This window comes from Lutjanus erythropterus, chromosome 3 (genome assembly GCF_056507025.1).
Source record: "Lutjanus erythropterus isolate fLutEry1 chromosome 3, fLutEry1.hap2, whole genome shotgun sequence".
NCBI lineage: Eukaryota > Metazoa > Chordata > Actinopteri > Lutjaniformes > Lutjanidae > Lutjanus > Lutjanus erythropterus.
In genome coordinates this window covers 20,348,127-20,371,088 of record NC_139319.1, presented here as the reverse complement: position 1 = coordinate 20,371,088, position 22,962 = coordinate 20,348,127, and the positions used below count along the sequence as shown (strand labels likewise).

Below are 22,962 nucleotides of genomic sequence, written 5' to 3'. Positions count from 1 at the left end.
CCACTCAGAGTCAATATTTTCTGACAGTGATGCTGGAGGAACTTGTAATAATGAACCTCTTAGTAGCAGCTCCGTAGTGGTTGGTGGTCTGTGTGGCCATCAAATACATCATGCCATGTCAGCTTCCTCTTCATCACCTCATCTCCTGAGGTTGTGTCAGTTGACTGCTCGCACGACTACCAGTGGCACTGGTTCTTTTTGTCCACATCTGTAAGATTTCAGAAAACGTGCAGAAAAACCGACAAAATGCGCACAGAGTAGAGACAGAAGCCTCAGTCCATTTTTAGCATAAATGGGCCTTAAAACAAGTTTAATTACCTTGTTGTTAACTCATCATAAAACATAAAACTCACTCAAAACAACTTGGTCTGTGTTTCTGTTAATTAGGGCTTGAGAAAGGACTGTTTTAACTTGTGCTGACTGGCTGGTTCTGGTTTCAAAACTTCAGCCCAGTTGTGTCTGTCAAAACACGGATGCAGACTCTCCTTTCAAGTTTTTAATTAAGTTGAGCAGCAGTCCAGAACATGGCCCTGTTTGTATATATGTGTGGTTCTGCCAAAAGAAACACAACATGGTGGAGCTAACACAATGCAAAGAGATACTGCACACCTACTCTAAAAGGCATAGTATGCAAGATTCTCCCAAAAAACGTATACTCATTCTAAACAATCTCTTTAAATCATTACTTATGAATCACTAGGAGTGTGTCTGCAGAAACACTGCCCTCTGAATGTATTTCTTATTCTCCTGCTATTTCCTGTGTTTTGGATGCTTTAGCAAACCAAGGCGCCAGTATTTGACAACTAGGAATGACATCCATCAATCAACTACCCTCTTATGCGTCCACAAATGTCAATTGACAAATCCTGCATACCCCATCTTTAAGCCTGCTGCGTAATCTGAACTATTTTGGCAGGAAGAAATCATGCAGCCACTACACACTACTCACTACTTTCATACAGCTTCCACTGTTCAAAAATCAGCAACTCTGGTTTAGTTTAGTTCTTTGCTTGGAGTTACAGGTGACAGGTGGCCATATCTTTCACATTATCCCTTTAATAAATTTTCAAACTAACTGATGGAAAAACAAATGTGAAAATGTATAACCATAGAATTCTTTTTCTGTTTCCAATATGTTTATTCTTATACATGTTTTAATCTTTTTGCTATTCTTACTGTCAACTTTTTTCTGTATGAATTGTGCTACTTAACATAAAAAATAAACCATGCCAACCATTTTCACTGTAAATGCTTTTTTTCTTTGGATCAAAGCAATGCATATAGGCCAGCTATAGGAGCACCATGTTCTTCTGAGGGATGGATTAGATTAAAATAAGTTTATCTTGGATTGTTAAATAAAGAATATATTTCATATTATTCATAGTGGTGTATAGTTTGCTGCTGTATGTTGCTATGGTAATCCTGCAACTGGCAGCATTCCAGTAATAGATTGATTTGGGTCTGGTTATTCTATACACTAGAACCCAAAGATGGAAGCAGAAAATATCTGTCTTGTGAGTGTGTGTGTGTGCATGTGTATCGTTGCCTTATCAATCTGTAAGCTCTGTATTGATTGGCCAAAAGATATTCCCTCTAATGTGCTTGGGGATGGGGAGTAGGAGGGAGGGAGAGGAGGGAGGGGGGCGACAGCTTTCACTTAGCCTCCGAGCTCTTAAGAGAACATCTATCTATCAACATTTCCAGGCATGGGGAGGGGTCAGGAGCGAGTAGGTGGTTCGATCATGCACACACACACACGCACACACACACACACACACAGAAAGAGAAGAAGGAGCAGGAATCATTAAAATAGCAACAGCATCAAGCAGCCAACACACCTTAGCTAAGCTGTAGCTTGTTGTTGTTTACACTGTGGGAGGCAAAGAGCTGATACATCTCAGAGAGCTGCTAGTTCGAGCCATAGATCCTGCGCTTTGTAGAAACAGCCAGGAGAGAAGAGTATCATTATTAATGCCAGGGCTCGGGGTCTAGTATGTATTCAGTGCAAGCGTGCAACAATCTGTCCAATGTTTTGTTTTGGTTTTAATTAGGGGGGGGTATAGCGTGAACTGTCTGGATGCCTCCTTGCCCTGCACTCCCGGGATGATGTGATGCATCATGATGATAATGTCTCTCCCTGTTTTTACACTCGAGCTCCATTTGCTCTCTTCAGGCCCTCGCGCAGGACAAGAGACTCACAGAGCCACCATTTAGCTCTCAGCGGGGAGAGAGAAGAGGGGGGAATCAGTCGCTCCTCCTCTCTTATCTCTCACTTAACAAAAGCCTCTGATGAAGACAACAAGCGTTCTCCCTCTCCCGCTCTCTGTCTCTCTCGTGCTCCCTCTCATTTGTCTGTTGCTCTCCTCTGTTTAACTGTCAGAGTGCTAGTTGAACATGGCAGCTCCGACACTTCTCACATCTCTAGTCCTTTGTTGTGTATGCTCTCACATGTGTGTATGTTGCTGTGTATAGCACAAGCTTGCATTATAGCGCTTTGCTTGCACCCAGGCCTGGGTGTGTGTCAGAGTCACCATATGCTCACATATGTGTGTCCATAATTGTTCTTTTGTTTGTGGCGGTCATCGTCTCCATAATTAATTTTAAGGTTAGCACACACATTGCATGTACACACACATTTTAGCCTACACTCTCTGCAGCTGTCTAGTTTTCATTTCTGGCTTATTGTCTCCAACTAGCACCATTGCCGGAGTGGTTCTCAGCTTGTAATGTGGAGGAAATGGGTGAACAGCCTCTCTAATTACACTTCACCCACTGACACTAATTTACATACAAACACAATCGCACTCCAATCCAAACCTTCATTATCTCCGGATTCCATTCTGTAGGGCATGATATTCTGGCTGTTATATTTCATTCAAGCTCTGTTTCTCGGCACCACTGCTTAGTCATTACGCTAACTGAGAGACACAAATAGGGATGTTTCCAGTGAGAATGTGGCCCAAGAATGTCTAAGTGTTTCAAACTAACTAACATGTAAGTAAAATGAGCATGATACTAGCATGAGAATGGGCTCTCAAGCAGTCTGTGTTCGTTATTTGGAATGCCTGTGTATGTCTGCATTGAGATCTACCAGTGGTGAAGAGAAGTTCTGTCATGTTACTGAAAAATTACGTAAAACAGTAAAACTACTAATGTTAAGTAAAGGTACAACATATTCTTCTCAAAAACACTTTGGGGTCTAAAATGTGTCTTTCTTAGACATCGTTTCTTACATTCTGGTGACTTTTAAAGAATGAAAATAACAAAATACCAAGTACAACAGATGCCTGCAGATGACCTGTAACTGCCCCTTATTAGCTGAAAACACAATGGGACCAAAGCATTTAGCCTCAGTCCAATTTTAAATTTGATTACAATAACCTAGAAAGTGATTTATATTTATGTTGCTCTCATAAAAAATGTGCCTTCAAGACAGATGAATTAGAAGCTTTTGTAACATCTGCGGACAAATCCGAATTCTTTTTGGCAAATTTTTAACAAAGCTAACCTGGGAGATAAAGAAAGAGAGTGGGCTAAGATAGCAGACAAGGTTGTTGCCGTATCCAGCATCCATTGGGTAAAAGCAATTGAAGTGCAGCCATACGGATTAAACAAGTTAACTACCACTACTGTTAACTAGGTGGTAAGTTAGCTGCTACTACTACAGGTGTAAAAGTAAAAATTAGCATAGCTGGCCAAAGATAGTCTGGGACAAGGAATTTAGCATAACCATCTCACAGTGTGACTGCTGCCACGACCTACGTCTACTAACCAACCAATCAGAATGTACAAACATATGTTTATGTATGGTAGCTTACTACAAATACAAAATGCCAATTGCAAATTGCAACACTGGCATCCCAGGTTGGCCTCTTTTCCTGAGCCTCAATCAGGTCCACATTCTCCTCCTGCACCTCTTCTTTGGATTTTTTTTCTCATACACATAAAATTGTTTACCACTGTAGGGGCACAGATGGATGACACACGGTGATGATGCATGCTGATGATGTTTTCTTGTATACTGACTTGCATCATAGACTATGATTCTGTAGGTGTGACTATTCTACATATTTCAAACTCGATGTTGCACTGAAGTTTGTCAGATCCATGTCACATATTGTGGCTTACAATAAAGCCAAAAGATTGCTAAAGTCTCACAGTCTGCAGGAGGCTTTAGGCAGTGGTGGAGTAAAAGTAAAAGTAAGTTAAGTAAAAGTATAATGTACGTTTTCTCCAAATCTTCAGTTACTGCCACAGAGTTGTTGTGTGTGTGTTTTTTTTCTGTCTGTATGTCAAAGTTTTCATTGGTCTGTTTTGCCTTTTTGGCTACAGAAATGCAGATGAAAGGTTTGGATATTAATTCAGATTGTACACCTACTTATTGAATTGATGATTTAAAAAGTAACTGCAGATTAGTGCATAGTGTAATGCATACTTAAGAGTGAGTAAAATTGCAGGCTTAATTTTCATACAAGTAGAAGTATCCCAAAACACTACTTTATTTCAGTGATTTGAGTAGTTGTTATTCATTACTTCCACCCCTGGGATCTACTATGTGCCTAATGTTGTATGTAACCTCAATCAGCGCCAACATCACCCTCAGTGAGCTGACAGCACAACTGCGTGTCTGTGTTTCTGCGGGTTCATACATTTTCTTCACACTTCTGACTCTGTGCTCTTTCTCTCTCAAACACACACACCACATGCACACACACTAAATAAGCTCTATTGTGAGGCCATTACAATGTGAATGAGGGGCCCACCAGCTCCATTGAGACTCGTGTGAGTGAGTGTGTGTCAGTGCAAGTAGGTTAGAGAGATTGATGAACTAGTAGGAAGGGAGAAGGGAACACCTAATCAAGTTAAAAACACTGTATGATTGACATGCTGAGCCTGGTTGATTGACACTCTACAGAAGTGGGTCTAATGGGGCTGATTTATATGTGAGTGAACATGCATGTGAATACCAGAAATGTCTTGTATTCATTCCTGTGATTGATACTTTTCTTTATTATGTGAAAATGAACTTTTACATCATTTTAAACCTGATTAAATCATGGTTTAACTTTAAATTATGTTGCACCAAACTTTTTAACTGGGTCAAAACTATGAAAGATTGGATTTAAGCCTCTCTTTAAACCTTGGTTTCATTTTTACTCCAATTCGATAATGTCCAACAAGGATTTCTAGGAGAGATTTGATCTTCTCTGCCGAGCCATCATAAGAAGGCTAACTAGATTAGACTTTTTAGATAGCTATCAAACAATTTTGTTAATTTATTATCTAATGTTAGCTAGCAAACAATGTAAAGTTTTGTTAAGTAATAGCCTACAGAGCGGACAAAACAACAGTTTCCCACCTTTTAACTCAAATGTATTATTTATTCATTTTAATTAAGGTAAGCAGGCATCTCCATTCTGATAAAACTCAGTTTAAATATATAAACTTGGATTTAGTAAAGAGAAATTAATTTTTAAATGGGCAGCAGAGCTCTGTTGGTGCATCCCAGTCAAAGTGTTGCCTTCTCCCTCTGCCTCTTTTTATCCTTGAGAACTACAACTTGTGCAAGAGGCGAGAGGGAATCAGCAAAGCGCGCCATTAACTTGCACCGGTGCGTATCCGTGTGTGACATCCCTCATCCGACTAACACCAACTAACTGGCCGTGAGCTTTTACCGGGCCCGTGATCGCTGATGCCCGAGAAAAAGGCTGTTTGTGTCAATCAAAGCGAGCCCCCTCCCCTCCCCTCCTCTCCCTTCTACCTCTCCCTCTCTCCCTCCATCGCTCGATCGCCTCCACTTGTGTAGGCGCTCTTAAACCAGAGCGTTTACGCACGGCAGCCAGTCGTTAACGGGCAGCCTGATATCGCTGCTCCTCCGTCTCCTCGCCGCCTAATCTCCACCTTAAAGAGCGAGAGATTAAGGGACAAGTGGGCACAGAGAGAGGGAGAGAGGAGAAGACAGCGGGGGAGACGAGAGTAAGAATGATGAAAGGGGGGAGGAGGAGAGCGGATCATTCCGGCTGCCCGCATCTGCTGCTGCTCTAGTGGAGGGTAGAGAGAGAGAGGGGGGGAGATGGCACAACGCTTCAGCATCCAAAACACACGGGAGTGGTGCGCCACCGAGACCGGAGCCCCGGACCCACCCGCAGCAGCGGCAGCAGCAGCAGCGGCAGCAGCAGCATCACTCTCAGCGCTCTCCCGTCACGCCTCTTCCCCGCACGGCAGCGCCTCAGCCCCGGTACGAGGTAAGTGGGCGAGTCGGTGCTCGTTCTTAACATAAACTTCAGCGTCAGGGAGCGGGATGGAAAACTCTGTGGGATCATCTGCTGTTAGTTTGAGTTCATCTTTCAGCCTGTGAATATTCAAGAATGTTTATGCAGCGAGTTGCTTTTATTAGATATCATAGTAGGAGATTCATCACCACTTACATTTTTTTTTAACGCGTTTCTTTAGTGTTTATCCTACGACCAGTCACTGTTAATCTAATTTAATTACAGCTGGAGGATTTTCTTTTGTTAGTCGTGATCACAGACTTAAATAAAAAAAAACGATTAATTTTAAAGTTGAGTAGATCTTAGGTTTACAATTTTAATTTTTAAAATGGTTCACCACTTTTTCATTAAGCATGTCACAAAATCCATGAAAAACGACTTGCAGCCGCGTCATATTTAGCTTTCATACTGCATGATTTAAAATAGAGCACCATAGGGAGTTTTAGTTATTTAAATGACAGAGGAAAACTTCCATGTGAAGTCTGTTGTGTTAATCCCATTCCAGCGCCCTCCTGTGGCTCCTAATAGTGAGACACATGCACGTCAATCTAGTAACAGGTTAAATCAGCACTCACCTGCAAGTGAGACACTCAGATTTGAAGTTTATCCTCATCTGAAATCTCAAAACAAGAGTGTGAATTGACCTTCCTCTAAAAATGAAGTGTATGCTCTTTTGCTTTCATTCTCTACATTTCTGGTGTTGTACCGTATAATATAATGAACTTCATTTATATAGTGCCTTTCTTGACAAAGTTACCAAGCGCTTCATAGAAAAAGAACAATAAAGAAGAGCAGATAAGACAGCACAGAAAACTAAACAAAAAAACAGATAAAACACAAAGGTATTTAACAGAATTGGTGAAGTCAATCAAGTACCAGTTAACATGTCAAAAAAAAAAACTGTTTTCTCCTTTGCTTTAGCGCACTAAGCATTGCACTGTGTAGACCCATGCAATCCCTTTCAGTCGTTGCTTATGACCCACTAGTCTTGTGTGGTGGCGGCTTTATCTGCAGAGACCATGCCCTCTACCTGTATTTCCCTATTTCGTATTTTTTTCTGTTCTTAAGTTGCTTTAAAAACCCAAACCACAGATATTTGACGTCCCGGGAATGAGCCTGTCGATTATCAACTATCTTCCTGGTGTGTTTACACACAAAACCAACTCATTCCGCCTTTAAACCATTTAAACCATTCCGCCGAGTTATTTTCCTTCTCTTTTTCCTTTTCTGGTGTCATATTTAAGGAGTATGACTGGAGTCCCTCCTCTATGACCTTCTCCTTGCATGTGTTCTCTAAAGGCAAGGAACACGGAGAGAAGGATGGGGAACGTGAGGAAGGACTATTGATATTCAAACAGACAGAAGGAGAGGAAGAGGGGGTGTAGAAAGATAGAGAGAGGGGGAGAGTGAGGCGTAGAGAGAAAAGAGAGAAAGAGAAAGAGATGCTGTGGGATCTTTTCTTCTGCCTGGCTCCCGGCACATACATTAAGATGCTAATCCTGGTCTTTTTTGTCTCTTTCTATAATTCATTGCATTTTGTTCCCCTCTCTCTCTGCTCTTTTTTCTCCGTCTCTCTTATTCTTGCACTTTTCTCTTGCTCTCCATTTCCTCTGTACTGTCACGGGCTCCCCCCAGATTAGTGCTCCTGGCAAAAGGATTCCAACTCTAATTTTGTGGTATTTCAGATGATTAGGTTCAGAAATAGGACAGAAGTGCACAGAGTTTGGTGCAATTAGAGGAATTCTCTGTAGAGCTTTATGGGACTGATTAGTTGAGCTCCCATCCACCTCCCCACAACTCCATATTAACACACAACCAGCTGTTGTTTATTTGTGGGGATTGACTTTTGTGTTGTGTTTGTGCTTTTAACTCTGGTGTCACTTTGTGTGTGTGTGTGCCAGAGGTTGGATAAGCCCTAAGGATGCAAGTTGTTTTCAATCAGCTCTGTAGTTACCAGCTGTGCCCTCACATTCCCCAGGGTGGCACAACCTAGGTACACACACACACACACACACACACACAGCCGCGAGCACGCACACAGACAGAGAACTAATGCATACTATTCAACCTTGCCCAACAAATTCACTCTTTCTTCTTTTCTCCTTGTCCCCTTTCTCTGCAGGCATTAATCATTACTCGCTCCGTCTCTGCATGTGATTCCTCCGTGAGGATTGGAAGGAGAGTACCTCGACCGCATTTCCTTAATGAAGACCTTTGTTCCCCAACATCCAGCACAGCTCCGTTCTCCACCTGCCATGGTGACATGACGCACCCCTGAGTGGCTTTGCTCCTTCCTCACACACGTAGACAATCTCTTGTCTTGTCAAAAAACCCAAAACTCGTGCACACACTCTTCCAGAAAACTAAAAAAAAAAGACTCTCCTCCTGGTACGTGATGACGGTGGCCGTGAGATTCCGGCGCCACCTGCGTAGGCTCCTGCTCCTGCTGGCGTCCTGCTGCCTCCTCTCCCTGCTCCTCTCTGCTTACTTTCTCTTCACGAACTCCTCGCCTGCCATGCAGCTCGGACAATCCCCTGAACCTGCCTGCGCCCAGCCTCTCTCCATGTCCCCATATCATCAGCTTCCATACCCATACCCTCCCAACCCCCCTCACACACACGTCCACACCGACCAAGTGGTGCTGGTGCTGGTGGAATCCCAGTACTCCCAGCTGGGTCAGGACATTGTGGCTATACTGGAGTCAGCACACTTCCAGTTCCGCATGGAGATCGCCTCAGGGAAGGGCGACCTCCCGCCGCTGACAGAGAAAGGCCGCGGACGGTATTCGCTCATCATTTATGAGAATCTGTTAAAGTATGCACATGCAGACACGTGGAACAGACAGCTGTTGCATCAATACTGCACTGAGTACCGAGTGGGCATCATTGGCTTCTACCGCTCCACAGAGAACTCTCCACCCCTCCTCAAACTGCGAGGCCTCCCGCTGGTGCTCCGGACCAACCAGGCACTTTGGGACTGTTGTGTTGTCTCCAGCTCGCCTCTCCTCCACCTGACCAAGCCTGGCACAGATCGAGGGGCTTTACCCGGGGAGGACTGGACCTCCTTCTCCTCTAATCACTCCACCTATCAGGCTGTGCTTCATGCACGGGCCAAGGAGGGAGCAGGGGCAGGCAGCGGTGATAACCCGGGGCCTGGTTTCAGTTTGGGCCTTCAAGCCACTGTGGTGCAGGACATGGGACTCTATGATGGGGTGAGGAGGGTGCTGTTTGGCCAAGGACTGAGCTACTGGCTCCACAGACTCATCCTGGTGGACGCTATCTCCTACCTCACTGACAGGAAGCTCACTTTGGGGCTGGACCGGCACATTCTGGTGGATATAGATGACATTTTCGTGGGGAAGGAAGGGACACGCATGAACGCCAAGGATGTGAAGGTATTGAGGGTGACGGGTGTGTGATGATGTGCATTGGAGGGAGACGATGAATTCATGTCAGATCAGTGGTGTTGAACTAGATTTCTAATTCTTCTGTCAACTACTAGAAACAGTTATTCATGGCAGTGCTGTAGTGAAAATAAGGAAGGTTTACACTCTTGGAAATAAGGGTTACAAAAGGGCTCTAACTAAATGGCTGAAAGGGTTCATCAAGGTAGTTTGTAAGCCTAGAACACGTTTCATCCAATTCACTCTTTCTGATAGAAAGATTTCTTCAAGGTCTGTTGAACGAATGGGTGTTAAAATGTTCTGTCAATGTAAACATTGTTAATTGTAGATTGTTAAATGATGGATGACCATAATATACAATACATGGTATTCAATTGCCTAATCTGTAGAAAACGATATGGTTCTTCATAGAAGACAGGAGGGGGTTATATGTGAAACCCATATAGAATATATTGATAATAGATCCCCTTGGGTGGTTTCTACATGAAATCCTTGAAATATAAAAGGGTTCTAGGTAGAACATCCTGGGAGGGATCTATGAAACCCTTGGAATGTATAAGGGTTCATGGTAGAACCCCCTAAGTGGGTTGTAAGTACCGTTAGAAGGTGGAAAGGTTCTGGATTGAACCAGTAGAGAGGTTGGTAGGGAGGTAGGTCTTTAAATTACATTGTTAGTCTCATAGCAGTAGAAATATTAAAGAATAGGAAAAGAAAGGATAGTAAGTAGGGAAAAGAAAAAATAGACAATACAACAATACAGTACGGACAATAAGGATGATACTAATACTAGTGTGAGAACAGGTACATCAATAAGCACAGCAAAGTGTAGACTAAAGTATAAATAGTGTAAAACAGTGCAGACAGTGCAATAGACAGTATACATCAATCCACCTGACAAATGATAAAGTGAGAGATATAAAGTATTGCAAACAGGATCCACTTGAATAACAAGGGTTCTGGGTCAAACCATTAGAAGGGTTCTCTGTAGAACCTATCATAGGGGAATCAGGTTGGATACTGTCACAGATGCTTCTATGTTTTAGGTAGAACCCTTTGAATAGGTTCCAAGTGGAACATTTATAAAATGTTTTGCCAGGAACCAAAACAGGTTCTCCTATGGGGACAAGCCTTTATGGTTCTAATTAGTTTTATTTCTAAGACTCTATTTGCAGGGACCTCAGCAAAACATTTTACCTGGAGTATATTTTCGAGGATTGCGCTGAGGGGGTATTTTAGAAAGCTCATGCATGTGTGTGTGTGTGTGTGTGTGTGCACTTTATTGTCTGGGTGTGTTGTGTACCAAGTGCATATGTGTTGGGGGTACAGCGAGAGGGTATTTATCTCAAATGGAGGTTTAGCCAGAAATAAAGAGGCCATTTAAGTTAACAAAGATGTGGCGTGAAAGAGAGAAAGAGGAGAGATGAGAGAGAGAAAGAGGGGTAGTGAATGAGCCAGTGAAAAGATGAATGGCACTTATTCCTCTTTTCCCACGTTCCTCCTCTAAGGGAAACTAAAGGAGAGTCAGCCATGCAGCCCGCCTCTCAAGACAGCTATTGTTTCAATACACACGCTTGCATGAGCAAACACACACATACTTAGATGTGCACACTCACATGCATATGAACCCAAACTTCTGTTGGAATTTAATATTTAAAAAAAAAAAAAGAGTTGAAGAAAAAAAAACACCTCAGGTTTGCCAGAGTGTGGATAAAACGCTTCTGCAAGAGGAATTTTGTTTGAAATCGGCGGTCACATTCTCCCACTGCGCCCTCACTCAGGGCCATTCAAGAGAAACAAATTGTGTTTGGTGGGTTTGCATGTGTAAGAGTGTGTGTGTGTGCGGGGGACTTTAAGACAGGTGAGATTTATGGTGATCTGCAGTGATGTGCATGAGCTAAACCCAGTGGCGTCTGCCTGTCCCTCTGCAGCCACAGGATATACATGATAGGCAAGTGTGTGTGCATGTGCGTGGGTGTTTTTCTGAATCACTACTTTAGATTAGAATGTCACTTTCCGTCAATGGTTGACACCTGTCCCGTCAGCCGCCGAAAAAAACAGCCACCTGTCTGTGGCTCAAACACGGCGCCGAGATGAGAGGAGCAGGGAGGCTGAGAAAACAGGAGGGCAGTGGGTGGTGAAGTGGAGAGGAATTCCACCCTTGAATATAAAAAAGATGCTTGTATCCAAAAAGGATAAAAGAGTGCATATTCACACACACACACACACACACACACACATGCAGAGTACACACATGCCTGTGCACATACACATTCACAAAATAAGCACACAAGCGCTCTCTAGTTTGAGTTTTCATTTTAAGTCTGCCTGACTCTTCAGCTTTGTAGCATAAATATACATGAGGATGAACCAGTGCCATAACAGAAGGACGGGGAGATGGGGATGGAGGGAGAGGTGGAGTGAGAGAGATGGAGAGACAGATAGAGGCAGAGGGGCAGAAAAAGAAACATTCACACTCCCTCCACATTTCTTCTCTCTCTGCTTCAGGATAGTTGGCAATCACGGCGAAGAAGAGTCGAGGAAAAAAAAAACGCAGGAAAAGAGTTGGAGGGAGAAAGGGAGGCAGGGAGGGGAAGGTGGAGTGTGGCGCCTAGGGGAGGAGCCAGAAGCTAAGTTTGCGATTTCAGAGAAACAAAATGCTGAAGGGAAATGGGGAAGCAGAGCAGGGAAGGTAGAGAGGAGCAGGGTGATTTGTAGCAGTCCTCCCCTCAGAGAAGAAGAGCCTCAGGTAGAGTTGTCAGATTACAGTTTGAGGCTCATTTTAACTGACAAGTAAGTGTGTGAACCATGTATGTGCATAATTGTGTGCATCAACCAGTTTATTTCACTGTTATCCCCGCCAAATGTCATGTATATATGATGAGTAAATGGCTGGTTTTCAGATATGGCTCATAAATGGAAGTATTTCCGTTCCTGGCAAAGTGTCATTGAAAATCTGCTGAAAGGATGATTCATATTAGACGGTCAGATATACATCTAGCATTGGGTGAAGGTGACAGCTGAAAAGATGTCTCTTCCACAAGCATTAATCTCTTTATATAAAAAAGATCAATGCTTGTGGAATCCTAGGAATTATTTAATCATAAAAGGAAGACATTTACACAAATGTATGTATGAGGTTGTGTAAAATCGTCTCGATACCGATAGCTTCATGAGGGAAAGTGAGTCCACTGGCTTGGGTTAAATTTGGGTGGGAGCAGACTGACTTACGGTCATGATGACATTACAGACAAAGGTTTTTATCTGAGCACCCAAAATCTTCCTGTGATTTTATCCTTACTTCATCAAGACTGGTGGTGAAATGTAACTATGTACATTTACTCAAGTACTGTATATCCATTTCATGCAATTCTAGACTTCTACTTCACTACATCTCAGCAGCAAATATTGTACTTCTTACTCCACCATATTTGCTGACAGCTTTAGTTACTAGTTACTTTTCAGATTACAAATGAGTTAGTGTGTGTTTATAAGTCGTAAGAAATCATTAATAATCTTTTCGAAAGATGTTTATAATGGTAACTTTGAGCGGTCTGGCAGTAAGACAGGGGCGCCCCTATAGCTCAGTCGGTAGGGCGTGCGCACCATGTATTGAGGCTGTTAGTTCTCTGCAGCGGCCGCTGGTTCGAGTCCCACCTGCGGCTCATTTGCTGCATGTCATCCCCTGTCTCTTCACCCCCCTTTCCTGTCATACCTTCAGCTGTCACTGTCAATAAAGGCAAAAATGCCAAAAAAATAACATTTAAAAAAAAAAAAAATCTTCTTCTACCTATTTTAGCAGTGCAAAATGATTTTTCAACAAGCAGATATTATTTACAAGACACCACAGCACAAACATACCTCAGTGAATGATTATGAATGATAAAGTTATGTGAAAATGTAAATCCTCTCTTATCTCTGAAGTGCTTCAGAGACAGCTTATGTGTAAAATGCATCAAAGTATGTAACTGGATGTGTTATTGACCAATTAGTGGGACGAGGCGTTTGTGGCACCGGCGTTAGAAATCTTACCTTACCTCCATAAAGCCAACGTTCAATCTCCGGTTCTCCCCGCGAGAAGAAGGGAGAGGAGTGAGACAGAGAGAGAAAGAGAGAGGCCAATTAAAATGCTTCCCTCCTTCTCTCTGCACTCTTCATTAGTCTCACCCCACGAGTTCATCTGGTGACAAACAATACCTACACCCCCTCCTGTCTACACACACACTCACGCACACAGCTGTATTTCCTCTATTAAAATGATTCACAGGGAGGCACCCCGTCGATGACATTTCTCAAAATGAGGGATGATGCCAGTCAAAAACTCCCATCAATGAGCCGCACGTGCCGGTGCTTGTGTTTTTTAATTCATGCATGCAGGTCTTCTCCTCTTCTCTGCCGCCGAGTGGTCGTTAGGGAGGTGTCCGATTCTCATCTTCAGATCCCTCTTTATCACATCCTCCTTTCTCCCCCAATTCCACCTCCTCCTCTACTCACCTTCCTCCTCGCCCCCGTCCCCCCACCCGAGTCATTGATCACTATCTCCGGCCTATTTGTATTCTTCTCTAAACCTCTCCCTCAACTCCTTCTCACTCTTTTCCTCCCCAAGGTGCTTTCTGATGCCGTGCCATCTAAGTTGTGAAGACACACACACATCTACACACATATACTGTACAAGCCAAGGCACACACTCTGTATTTACTTGAACTGACTAAACACTTGGCATTTTTAGAAGGATATGCACAGTTAGTTTGTATCAGGAACTACTGGGTGCTGGTACTAGATACCTTTAAGGTATTGACTGTAAGAACCCAACATGAACTGGTATTGAAAATTGTCCAGTCAAAAAGTACCTTCATTTGATCCTTTTTGTACTGAAATCTAAATGGTTTTGCTTGCAGCCAATCACCACAATTGTGCTTCAGTGTAAAGGTAGAATAAAGCCCCTTACACTATACCCACTAACACTGGGGATGCTACCAAAACAGATAAGAGAACTGATAATTTCACATTTGTTTTTGGGCAAAACTGGATGATTTAATATTCCACAGCTTTGACTGAACCAAATCTAGCTGATATCACTATTACAACAAAAGCAAATAAAAATTCTAACCCTTCAAATGTTTTTTTTTTTTTTTTTTTTTTGGCTTGATTCATTTTGACCCAATGCTACAGCCCAACACAGCAGAGTTTGCACCCACTTGAAGGTGTGTTTTTAACCGGTGAAGCACTTATCTTTAGTCAGACATCTAAAAGCTTTTATTATGAAGCAGCAAAATCAGGAAATGTTAGGTTTTCATCTGCAGTAACTTAACAGACTCTTATCAGTGAAAGTGAACATAAAACTTTAAAATAAAGCAGATACCTGAAAGTACAAACAGCATCACAGTAGAAAAACTAAACCTCAAACAACAGAGATTCAGTCAGAAGCTACAGAAGTACTTAGAGGTGAACACAGAGACTTTTAAAAACACATTTCTCTCTCTCTCTCTCTCTCTCCTGTGCAGACATTAGCTGAGTCTCAGCTTTCCAGCCCACATGAGTAAAACAAGAAATAGAAAGGCAGACTCATCTACTGGCAATGGGAAAAGGGCCATTCACATGTTTTTAGCAGGTTTAGCCATGCTTCAAAAACCTGCATCCATGTTCTAATTTTGATGTAAAAATGGTAACCATAAGTATAGCATTTGTCAATTGCTGTTTCTAATCACACCAGAAAGACAGACAGATAGTAGACAGTGATTGTTGTGTGTAAAATACTGACGTTTTTGGTTGGTAAAGTATCCTGATCACAGCAAAACGGTGAGAAAATAAGAAGGTAGGGTGAAGGGTGTGGTTTCAGTCACTGCCACATACTTCTGATGGGTCATGGGTGATTATTGAGAGATATTGAGATTATTGGAAAAATCCTTCATATTTTGCCTTTAATGGGTCATGTGATTGGCCTGCTGCCACAGCAGCTACAACCCATTCAGTCAGTAGCTTGAAGTTGGGTGTAGTGTGTTTGACCAAGTTGGTATTTCAGCGTGCCAAGATGCCACCAAAACATTTGGAAGTATGGATTTAATGCACTGATAGAATTGAATAAAATGTGGAAGGATCATTTCAGGAATGTTTCCATTCCCATGATAGGTATTGAATGAAGTAGAAAAAAAAGGTACGAAAACAAGTACTCTATTGGTATCGCTATGACTTTAAGAGCACTGGTATCGTAATTTTTTAAACAATATCCAGCCCGAGTAGCTATGCTGTGAATTCTCCTTCTGTTTGTATGGATGAAAGTTAGATAGGACCATCATCATGTCAGAGGAAATTCCCTACATTGTGCCCATTGTACATTGTGGCAGTCAGTCTCTTGTTCCCCTGAAAAGGAATAATTGGCTGACTAAGATTAAAACATGCGTTTTCAAAGACGCAGTTTTTGCAATTTCATTGCTTTGTTTAATTTGGCAAGTCAAATAATTGCTACTGTCATGTGGCTTAATAAGCCATAAAATATTATTCCGCCCTTGTGACAGAATAGGAAGCCCATTTTATCCAGCCAGAAGATAGTTACTCTACATATTACTGCATCACGCTGAGTGTGTGACTGAGGTGAACGAAGAATGTGATCGTTTAAAATGAAGAGTCTAAATCTATAGGCTAAAGTGTTTTTTTCATGTCCTCATGATGACTTTAGTCTGGGAATTGCCTAAAATTGAAAACAAAACAAAAAAGGGAATTACAGAAAATGGGCAACATTCAGACTTCACTGAAGATTTTTGGCTTAGCAATCTGGCATGTATTGTGCAGTCCTACTTAGAGTTAATCTTTAGACCTAATTAAGTATGATGCATATTTGCCACTTAAGTCAATAGAACTGAGCTCATTCCATATCCGTTTATTACTTTGCCAAATTCTATCACATAAGCAATGAAGAAAAGACATAAACAGTGCAGAAAAGATTTGAAAACCAGTAGAGAGAGAGAGACAAGGAAAAGGGAGTAAAGGAGACTTCTTTTTGTCTTTTGTTATGAGAGGAACACAAATTTCTTCTTCTTTAATTTGTCAGACATCCTCCATTGAATACATAGCAAAGGCTGGCACCCTTTCTAAGGAACCCTAGGTGTTAGATCTTAATGGTTTTTAAAATGACAAAGTTGCAGGTGAGAAAGGGAGAAAAGGAGATGACATATAAGATGGCAGAGAGGAACAGGAGATTGCTTCCAGCGTGATGCTTCTCGACATCTGCTCTCATTCGCCCCCCTGATCTGGACAAGTGAAATTATCACAGTCAGCCCTGCGGGGAAGGAGAACTTTTACAGTCATGCTATCAAGAAGAAAAAAGGCTACTACATGTTTATGTATCAGGGCGTTTCACTTTTATTTTATAACATACAGAACAAAAAAAGTCAGCCATCACAGTGTCATTGTAATGAATAAATTTGTCAACAAGAAAATTATCTTAATAACTTTTTTTTGTTTAATTAACCATTTTTGTCAGTGCTCTTGTTTCCACTCCAAATTCTCTGTGAGAGTGTGGCGGTGTGCCATGCATTTTCTTCCACGAAATGAGGCAGGTTTTGCGGTCACAGCAATCACTGAAACTCAAAATCCTTGAGGGGCTGCCAAGTAGAATTTAGTGTAAGTATAGCGATGCCAAAGCAATCACAAGTACCTTGGATCCGTAAATGCAAGTGAATAGATGATTTTGTAAAATGCTCCAATATTAAAAGCTACACAGACTCGAATCTGACAAGCGAGACTGGAAGTGAAGCAGAGAAGAAGGGAAGAGTAAGCAAAGGGAAGACTGGCATTAACTGGTAAAGCGCTCTTCCTGCTCATCAAATAGAGATGCCTGACCCAGTTAAATTTGCTGGTCTGGTGTTCACATTACATGCACAGCTACACACACAAACACATGCACTCATCTAGATGAATCAAGAACTTTGACCTGGTTTTGCATAAGAATTAAACCCAGGAAATGCGTCTTGCTCCCCGCAGCCCACCTTCAAATCTGTTAGCAAATAAGTTCTTTTATAATTACCTTTATTTTTGATCTCTCAGCCAGGCTTCATGCCTGTGAACAGAAAAGAAAAGAAAAGAAGTGGTGCAAAGGCGAGAATGACAGAATGGGGATATGGTGGAGAGGTGGTTGGTGTAAAGGGTTTGTGAAAGGCAGTGAATGCCAGCTGTCCAGATGCCTGTCTCCCATCTGTTTGAACCCCAACATCTAGCTGGCACCATTTCCACTGCTTACTACACACATACACACACACACACACACACACACACACACACACACACACACACACACACAAACGCACACCCACTGTCGCTCTCACGTACACAGCAACAAACTGGCATTGCTTCTGACACCAGCAGTGTTAGGCAGCTGTGGGATTGGGCACAGAAATGAGGGCTATCGCTAACCGCTAATCACAGTGTGTGTGTTTACCTTCATCAGTAGGATTGTCAAGATCTCTCACATGCTACATAGTCCCACCTCCTGCTAATCTAAATCCCCTCTTCTTTCCTATGAAGTATCTCTTATGGCCCATTTTAAAACCATCTCCAGCTTTGAGCTCAGGATCCAGTGGACAGATTGGCTCCATATTGCTCAAAGCCCTCCATTCTGCCAGATCTGCTGCCGTTACCCTCGGAAAAACTGCAGGAGGGGACTTCATTGTCCCTCAGAGCCAGAGTTGGGGGTTTTGTCATATGCTCACTTTGTTTCTGACCAAGAACTGTGCTCCTTTTAATAGTTTGTACACAAGGTTCTGCCTCCTCTATATACAGCAGGTCTCCAATAGCTGTCTATTCTTAAAAATAAGATTTCAATAATAGGTCAGTTCGAGTGCAGTAAACCGCCACAGCTCACACAGCCTATTGTTTTTGGTTCACTCAGGTGTTAACAAAACATCCTGTTACCATTGCTGCAGTGTGGTGTCCTGATGTGGGTGTGTTATGAATGTTTTACCAATGCACAGATTTTACTGTCACTCAACTGGCAAAGAAACCTTATCCCTGTTGTCTGGAAAACGTCTGGATAGGACCAGGGCTGCCCCTTGAAAGTCGAAGATTTAATTCATCACTTGGAGATCACTCTGTCCATTGAGATTCTACAAGTCAAGCCTTAATTGTTTTTCCTTTGTCAGTCAGTGTGCATTACAATAACAGGTACAGATAGAGGCTCTCAAAAATATCCAGCGATAACATTTAAATTAGAAATTAGAAATAAGGGGAGTCATACATATATTTTTATATTAGCTGTCACACTTATTTTAGTCCTCCTGACAACATGTACTGGTGGATAATTGGCGAGAGAAGGTGAAACAAGTAGCTGGGAAACAAGTTTCTGCTGTGTTTTTTTTTTACTTGCGTCATTGTATGCAAAGCAATGCAATAGCATGACCGGCTGTAAATTTTACAAATCAAGTCTAAAAAACTGTGATGGAACCAGAGAAGAGTGATAGAGATGGAGTGCAGGTGACATACTGTCAGCCCCCTCACCAGAGCAGCGGGCAGAAGACGCTTTCTTCTTTGCTTTCACTTGTTTTTGCCCCCGACAGGCTCAAATTTTTATTGTGTGTACAGTGAGAGACCTTTTTGTTTAACCCGATACAGCTGCTTCATTGCTGTAGCCAAACTCGCCAGACTCCCTTTTAAAAAATGTAATTTTACCGTCATAATTTCTAGCACCATTCAAACTCGACAGAGACAAAAATGAACTCACCAAAAACATCGTGGTTCATCTTTCACTCACTCTCTCACTCTTCCAACAATCACCAACTCTGGTTCGGTTGTAATATAGGCTGATAAAGGAATTTAGTGTGGCGCACTGAACTGAAAAAAGCGAACAAATTGTTGAATATTTGTGTTGAGCGGTTGAGGACAGCCCTGGATAGAACACACACACCCTTTTTAAACAGAGATTGCACTAAACTGGCATGAAGAAGCTCTATCATCATGTCAGCTTTTTCTTTTTTGCCCTGAACCCACCAACACCAGCATAAAGCTGCCCCAGCATGTGGTTTCTTTATAGCATGCTGGTCATGCCATTTCACCATTTTTACACAGACGTCTTTTTGGCTCTGTTACTGCCTTGCTTCTGGCTTAAAGGCAGAATAACATCATGCAGTGTTTGTACATTTTATACAGAATGGCAAGGTGGAGTAACAGGCTGTGTAAAAAAGAGTCACCAAAATGAAATTGCAAGTATACTTCTTCAAAAATGTTTGTTGGATGGTTTAATAGCTTCGGAAATCCCGGTCACCTTATTTCAAGTGTTAAGAAATAAAAAATCTTATTTTGAATATTTACAGTAGGTTACATCTCAGAGCTGTCCTCTTCACTGTCTCCCCTGGTATTATACTTGTCCCTCAAACTGCAATGGAACCAGTAAACTGTAAAGTTTATCTATAAAGCTTTGCTTATTACATAATACATCTTTCAAATAGTTTGAAAACCACTTTGTAGAGACTTGAAACTTGCTTAAGAAAGAAAGCTGATCAATCACGGTGAGCAATTTCTTGCCTGTGAAAGTTTCATAATCAGTGCTGCGGTTTGTGCACAGGGAGTGTTTTGGAAACTCGCCTTGTTAGTGGTTTCTCTGTGAGATTTTGCTTCTGAATAACAACTTCTTGAATTTGAGAAACGACTAAGTTCAAATTACCCTTTTTAATGTCAGCTTTTGTGGTGTTCTGTCAGTGCAAAAAGTCAAGTATCGGTTTTCAGATGAAGGAGCATCTGTAAATGCAGCACTATGGCATTACTGCACAATGACAACAATGACACAATGACAACTTTCACAAGGAAGTAAAAAAGGTGAGAAAATGCTCACTGTGATAGTAAAAGAGCTAAAACATGCAAAAGCACCTGCATGCTCATTTGTGGTCTGACAACATCACAACAATGAATGAATACAAATGAGGTGTTTAAACTAATAAACTGCACACTTGGACACACACCTACACCGACCCTCAGAGATACCGACACACACGTTAATAATGCATTTCGACCAAGTGCATCAGGGAGTGTATATTGAGTTACGATGCAAAGCACTCAGCTACAAACTTAATTTAATACTTAAGTTTTTGTACCCACATGTTTGCCTGTGTGTGGATGGGCAAACGTGTGTGTGTGTGTGTGTGTGTAAGATGTAGAGGATGTCATAACAGAGGAGACAGGGGATCAGATTAGGGAGCTGTGCACATCTGTCAGCATGCAGCCATCTTCAACACCATTAGATTAGAGCTAATGAAGACACCGTGTGCATGTGTCTGTATATTTGTTAGTGTGGGACACACCCACACACACACACACACACACAGACACGGGAGAAGAGAGGGTGAGAGAAAGTGCCTGGAACCGATTCCTTGCTCTGACATCAGCTGCTCAGGTCTCGTAAATCAGGCAGGGTTCCTGGGGATCGATTAAAAGCAGCATGACAAAGATTTGTTATAGAGATGTGGCGCGTAGCCCAATAGAAAGACCCAGATGGGCTTAAATATATAGAATTATAAGAATTTCATAAATAAACAAAATATTTGTGTGCAAGCAAATGGAGAGAAGTGCAACGGTGGCAAGAAGACGGGGTGGGGGAGTGTGAGAGAAAAAGTAAGGGGAGCTTGAGCGATCTTTTCCTCCATGCTGCTTCAGCCTTCCTTTCAAATTAGAACAGCCCCGTCTCCTGAGAATGTGACATTTTCACGGAGCAGGCGAGGGAGAGATGGAGGTTCAGAGAAGGGTGGGGTGGGGTGGGGTGGTGGAAGACAAATGGGGAAGGGGGGCAGAGAGGCGACTGCAGGTTCTCAGAAGCGGGAAGATGGAAGAATGGAGGGAGAATCAGAAAGAAAGAGGGAGGGAGAGTAAGACGAAGGGGGGGATGCAGGGTTTCACTTGGTAATGTTAAGGATGGATGGAGAGAATGATGAGAAGGGAGGAGTGTGTGTGGGGGTTATTAGTCCACCCTCCAGAGGCTACTAATGCACTGACCTTCATTAACTCGCATTACTGTCGGTGTGTGTGACTGTGTGTGCGAGAGTGCAACTCTCTTTAGTTAACACTCATTACAGAGTCTTTGTTTAAAGGCCAGTAAACTAATGAAGTCATTAAATAAGTGGAGAAAATCCTGATTCAAGTATTGGGAACCAGAGACTGAGGTAATGTTAAGGACAGGAACTGCCACTGAAACACATGTAGGGGAGACTGGGGATGGTCGTAACACTTTATGTGTAAGCATTAGTAACTGAGTGGTTTTGCGTGCTAGATCTCACACTTTGATACATGGTACCCGTATTTGGGTATATTTATTACTACAAATAAAACTTGGACATCTGCTCCAGAGTTCAGTTCCATTGTTACAACCTACCCAATTAGGCATGAGCTGCAACACTAACTGGGGAAAGATGTAACAATGAAAGGTAATTTCCCGAACTGATAATCCACACTATCAAATGTATGACAGAACTTTATTGAAGAATAAAGAATAAACAGTTTTGAATAAAATGAACAATTTCCAGTCTCTCCAGGATTTCACAAGCTTTTTGGATTATTTGCCTGCATAAAATACCAGATTTCATAGTAGTTTTTCTAAAAAAAAAAAAAAAAAATTGTGGTACATATTGTTTAGATGCTTTTTTCAGTGAAATGCAAGGTAAAATTGAAAAAAAAAAAAAAGATTTTGGTACAATTCACTAGAAATCAAAGATAATGTGCTCCAGTGAGAATGAAACTGCAAACTTAGTTGCAAACCAAAAAGGCTCAGGATCACAAAAGCTCTAACAAAATATGCTTTATTTGGGGTATTCCACAAAAAAAAAGCTAAATATTTTTGGGGCTCAAAGTTCAAAAACAAAACAGCAGACACAAAATTGTAAAATACGTATAGAAGTGCACAGAACATTAGTAAATGTCAATAGTGATGATAAACCTTGTGATTCATTGAGACGTACATATATAACTTTCATGGAAAACTGCTATGATTGGTGGAACTCATGGGAATCTCTTGGCCTCGAGTTTGTGTTCCATGCACACAACTGCTACTTTAGGTTAGGTTCTGTAAGTCACACCAATGTATCTACAATACAATAAACCTTAAACTAAAAATAATCATGAAATCCACAGTGTTCCTCAGAGATATATCATGTCTCATGTGAGATCAAAAAACAAATGGGAGCTTACACTATTGATGATATCACCACAGCAATTTTCTAATTAGTAAAACTGACCTTGTAACAATCAACTTGGTGTTACAACGTTCCCCCGTCTCCCCTGCACGTAGAAAACAGGATAACAATATGGACAAAAATA

General features: G+C 41.9%; 1 protein-coding gene across 5 annotated transcripts in view; it reads left to right on the top strand.

Annotated features, from left to right (window-relative positions):
- The first annotated feature begins 5,814 nt into the window (after positions 1 to 5,814).
- Positions 5,815 to 22,962, top strand: part of ndst3 (N-deacetylase/N-sulfotransferase (heparan glucosaminyl) 3) — a 62,641-nt gene continuing 45,493 nt past the window's right edge. Inside the window, exons 1-2 of one of the 5 annotated variants that reach the window (XR_014769837.1) lie at positions 5,815 to 6,245; positions 8,395 to 9,666. Coding sequence is in view for 4 of the 5 variants with exons in the window: in XM_084715326.1 (XP_084571452.1) it covers positions 8,668 to 9,666 (999 nt within the window). In the remaining variant the exon portion in view is untranslated. Of the gene's footprint in view, positions 6,246 to 8,202; positions 8,266 to 8,394; positions 9,667 to 22,962 lie in introns of those variants that run through there. The other 4 variants (XM_084715326.1, XM_084715325.1, XM_084715329.1 and 1 more) reach the window with 4 other exon arrangements.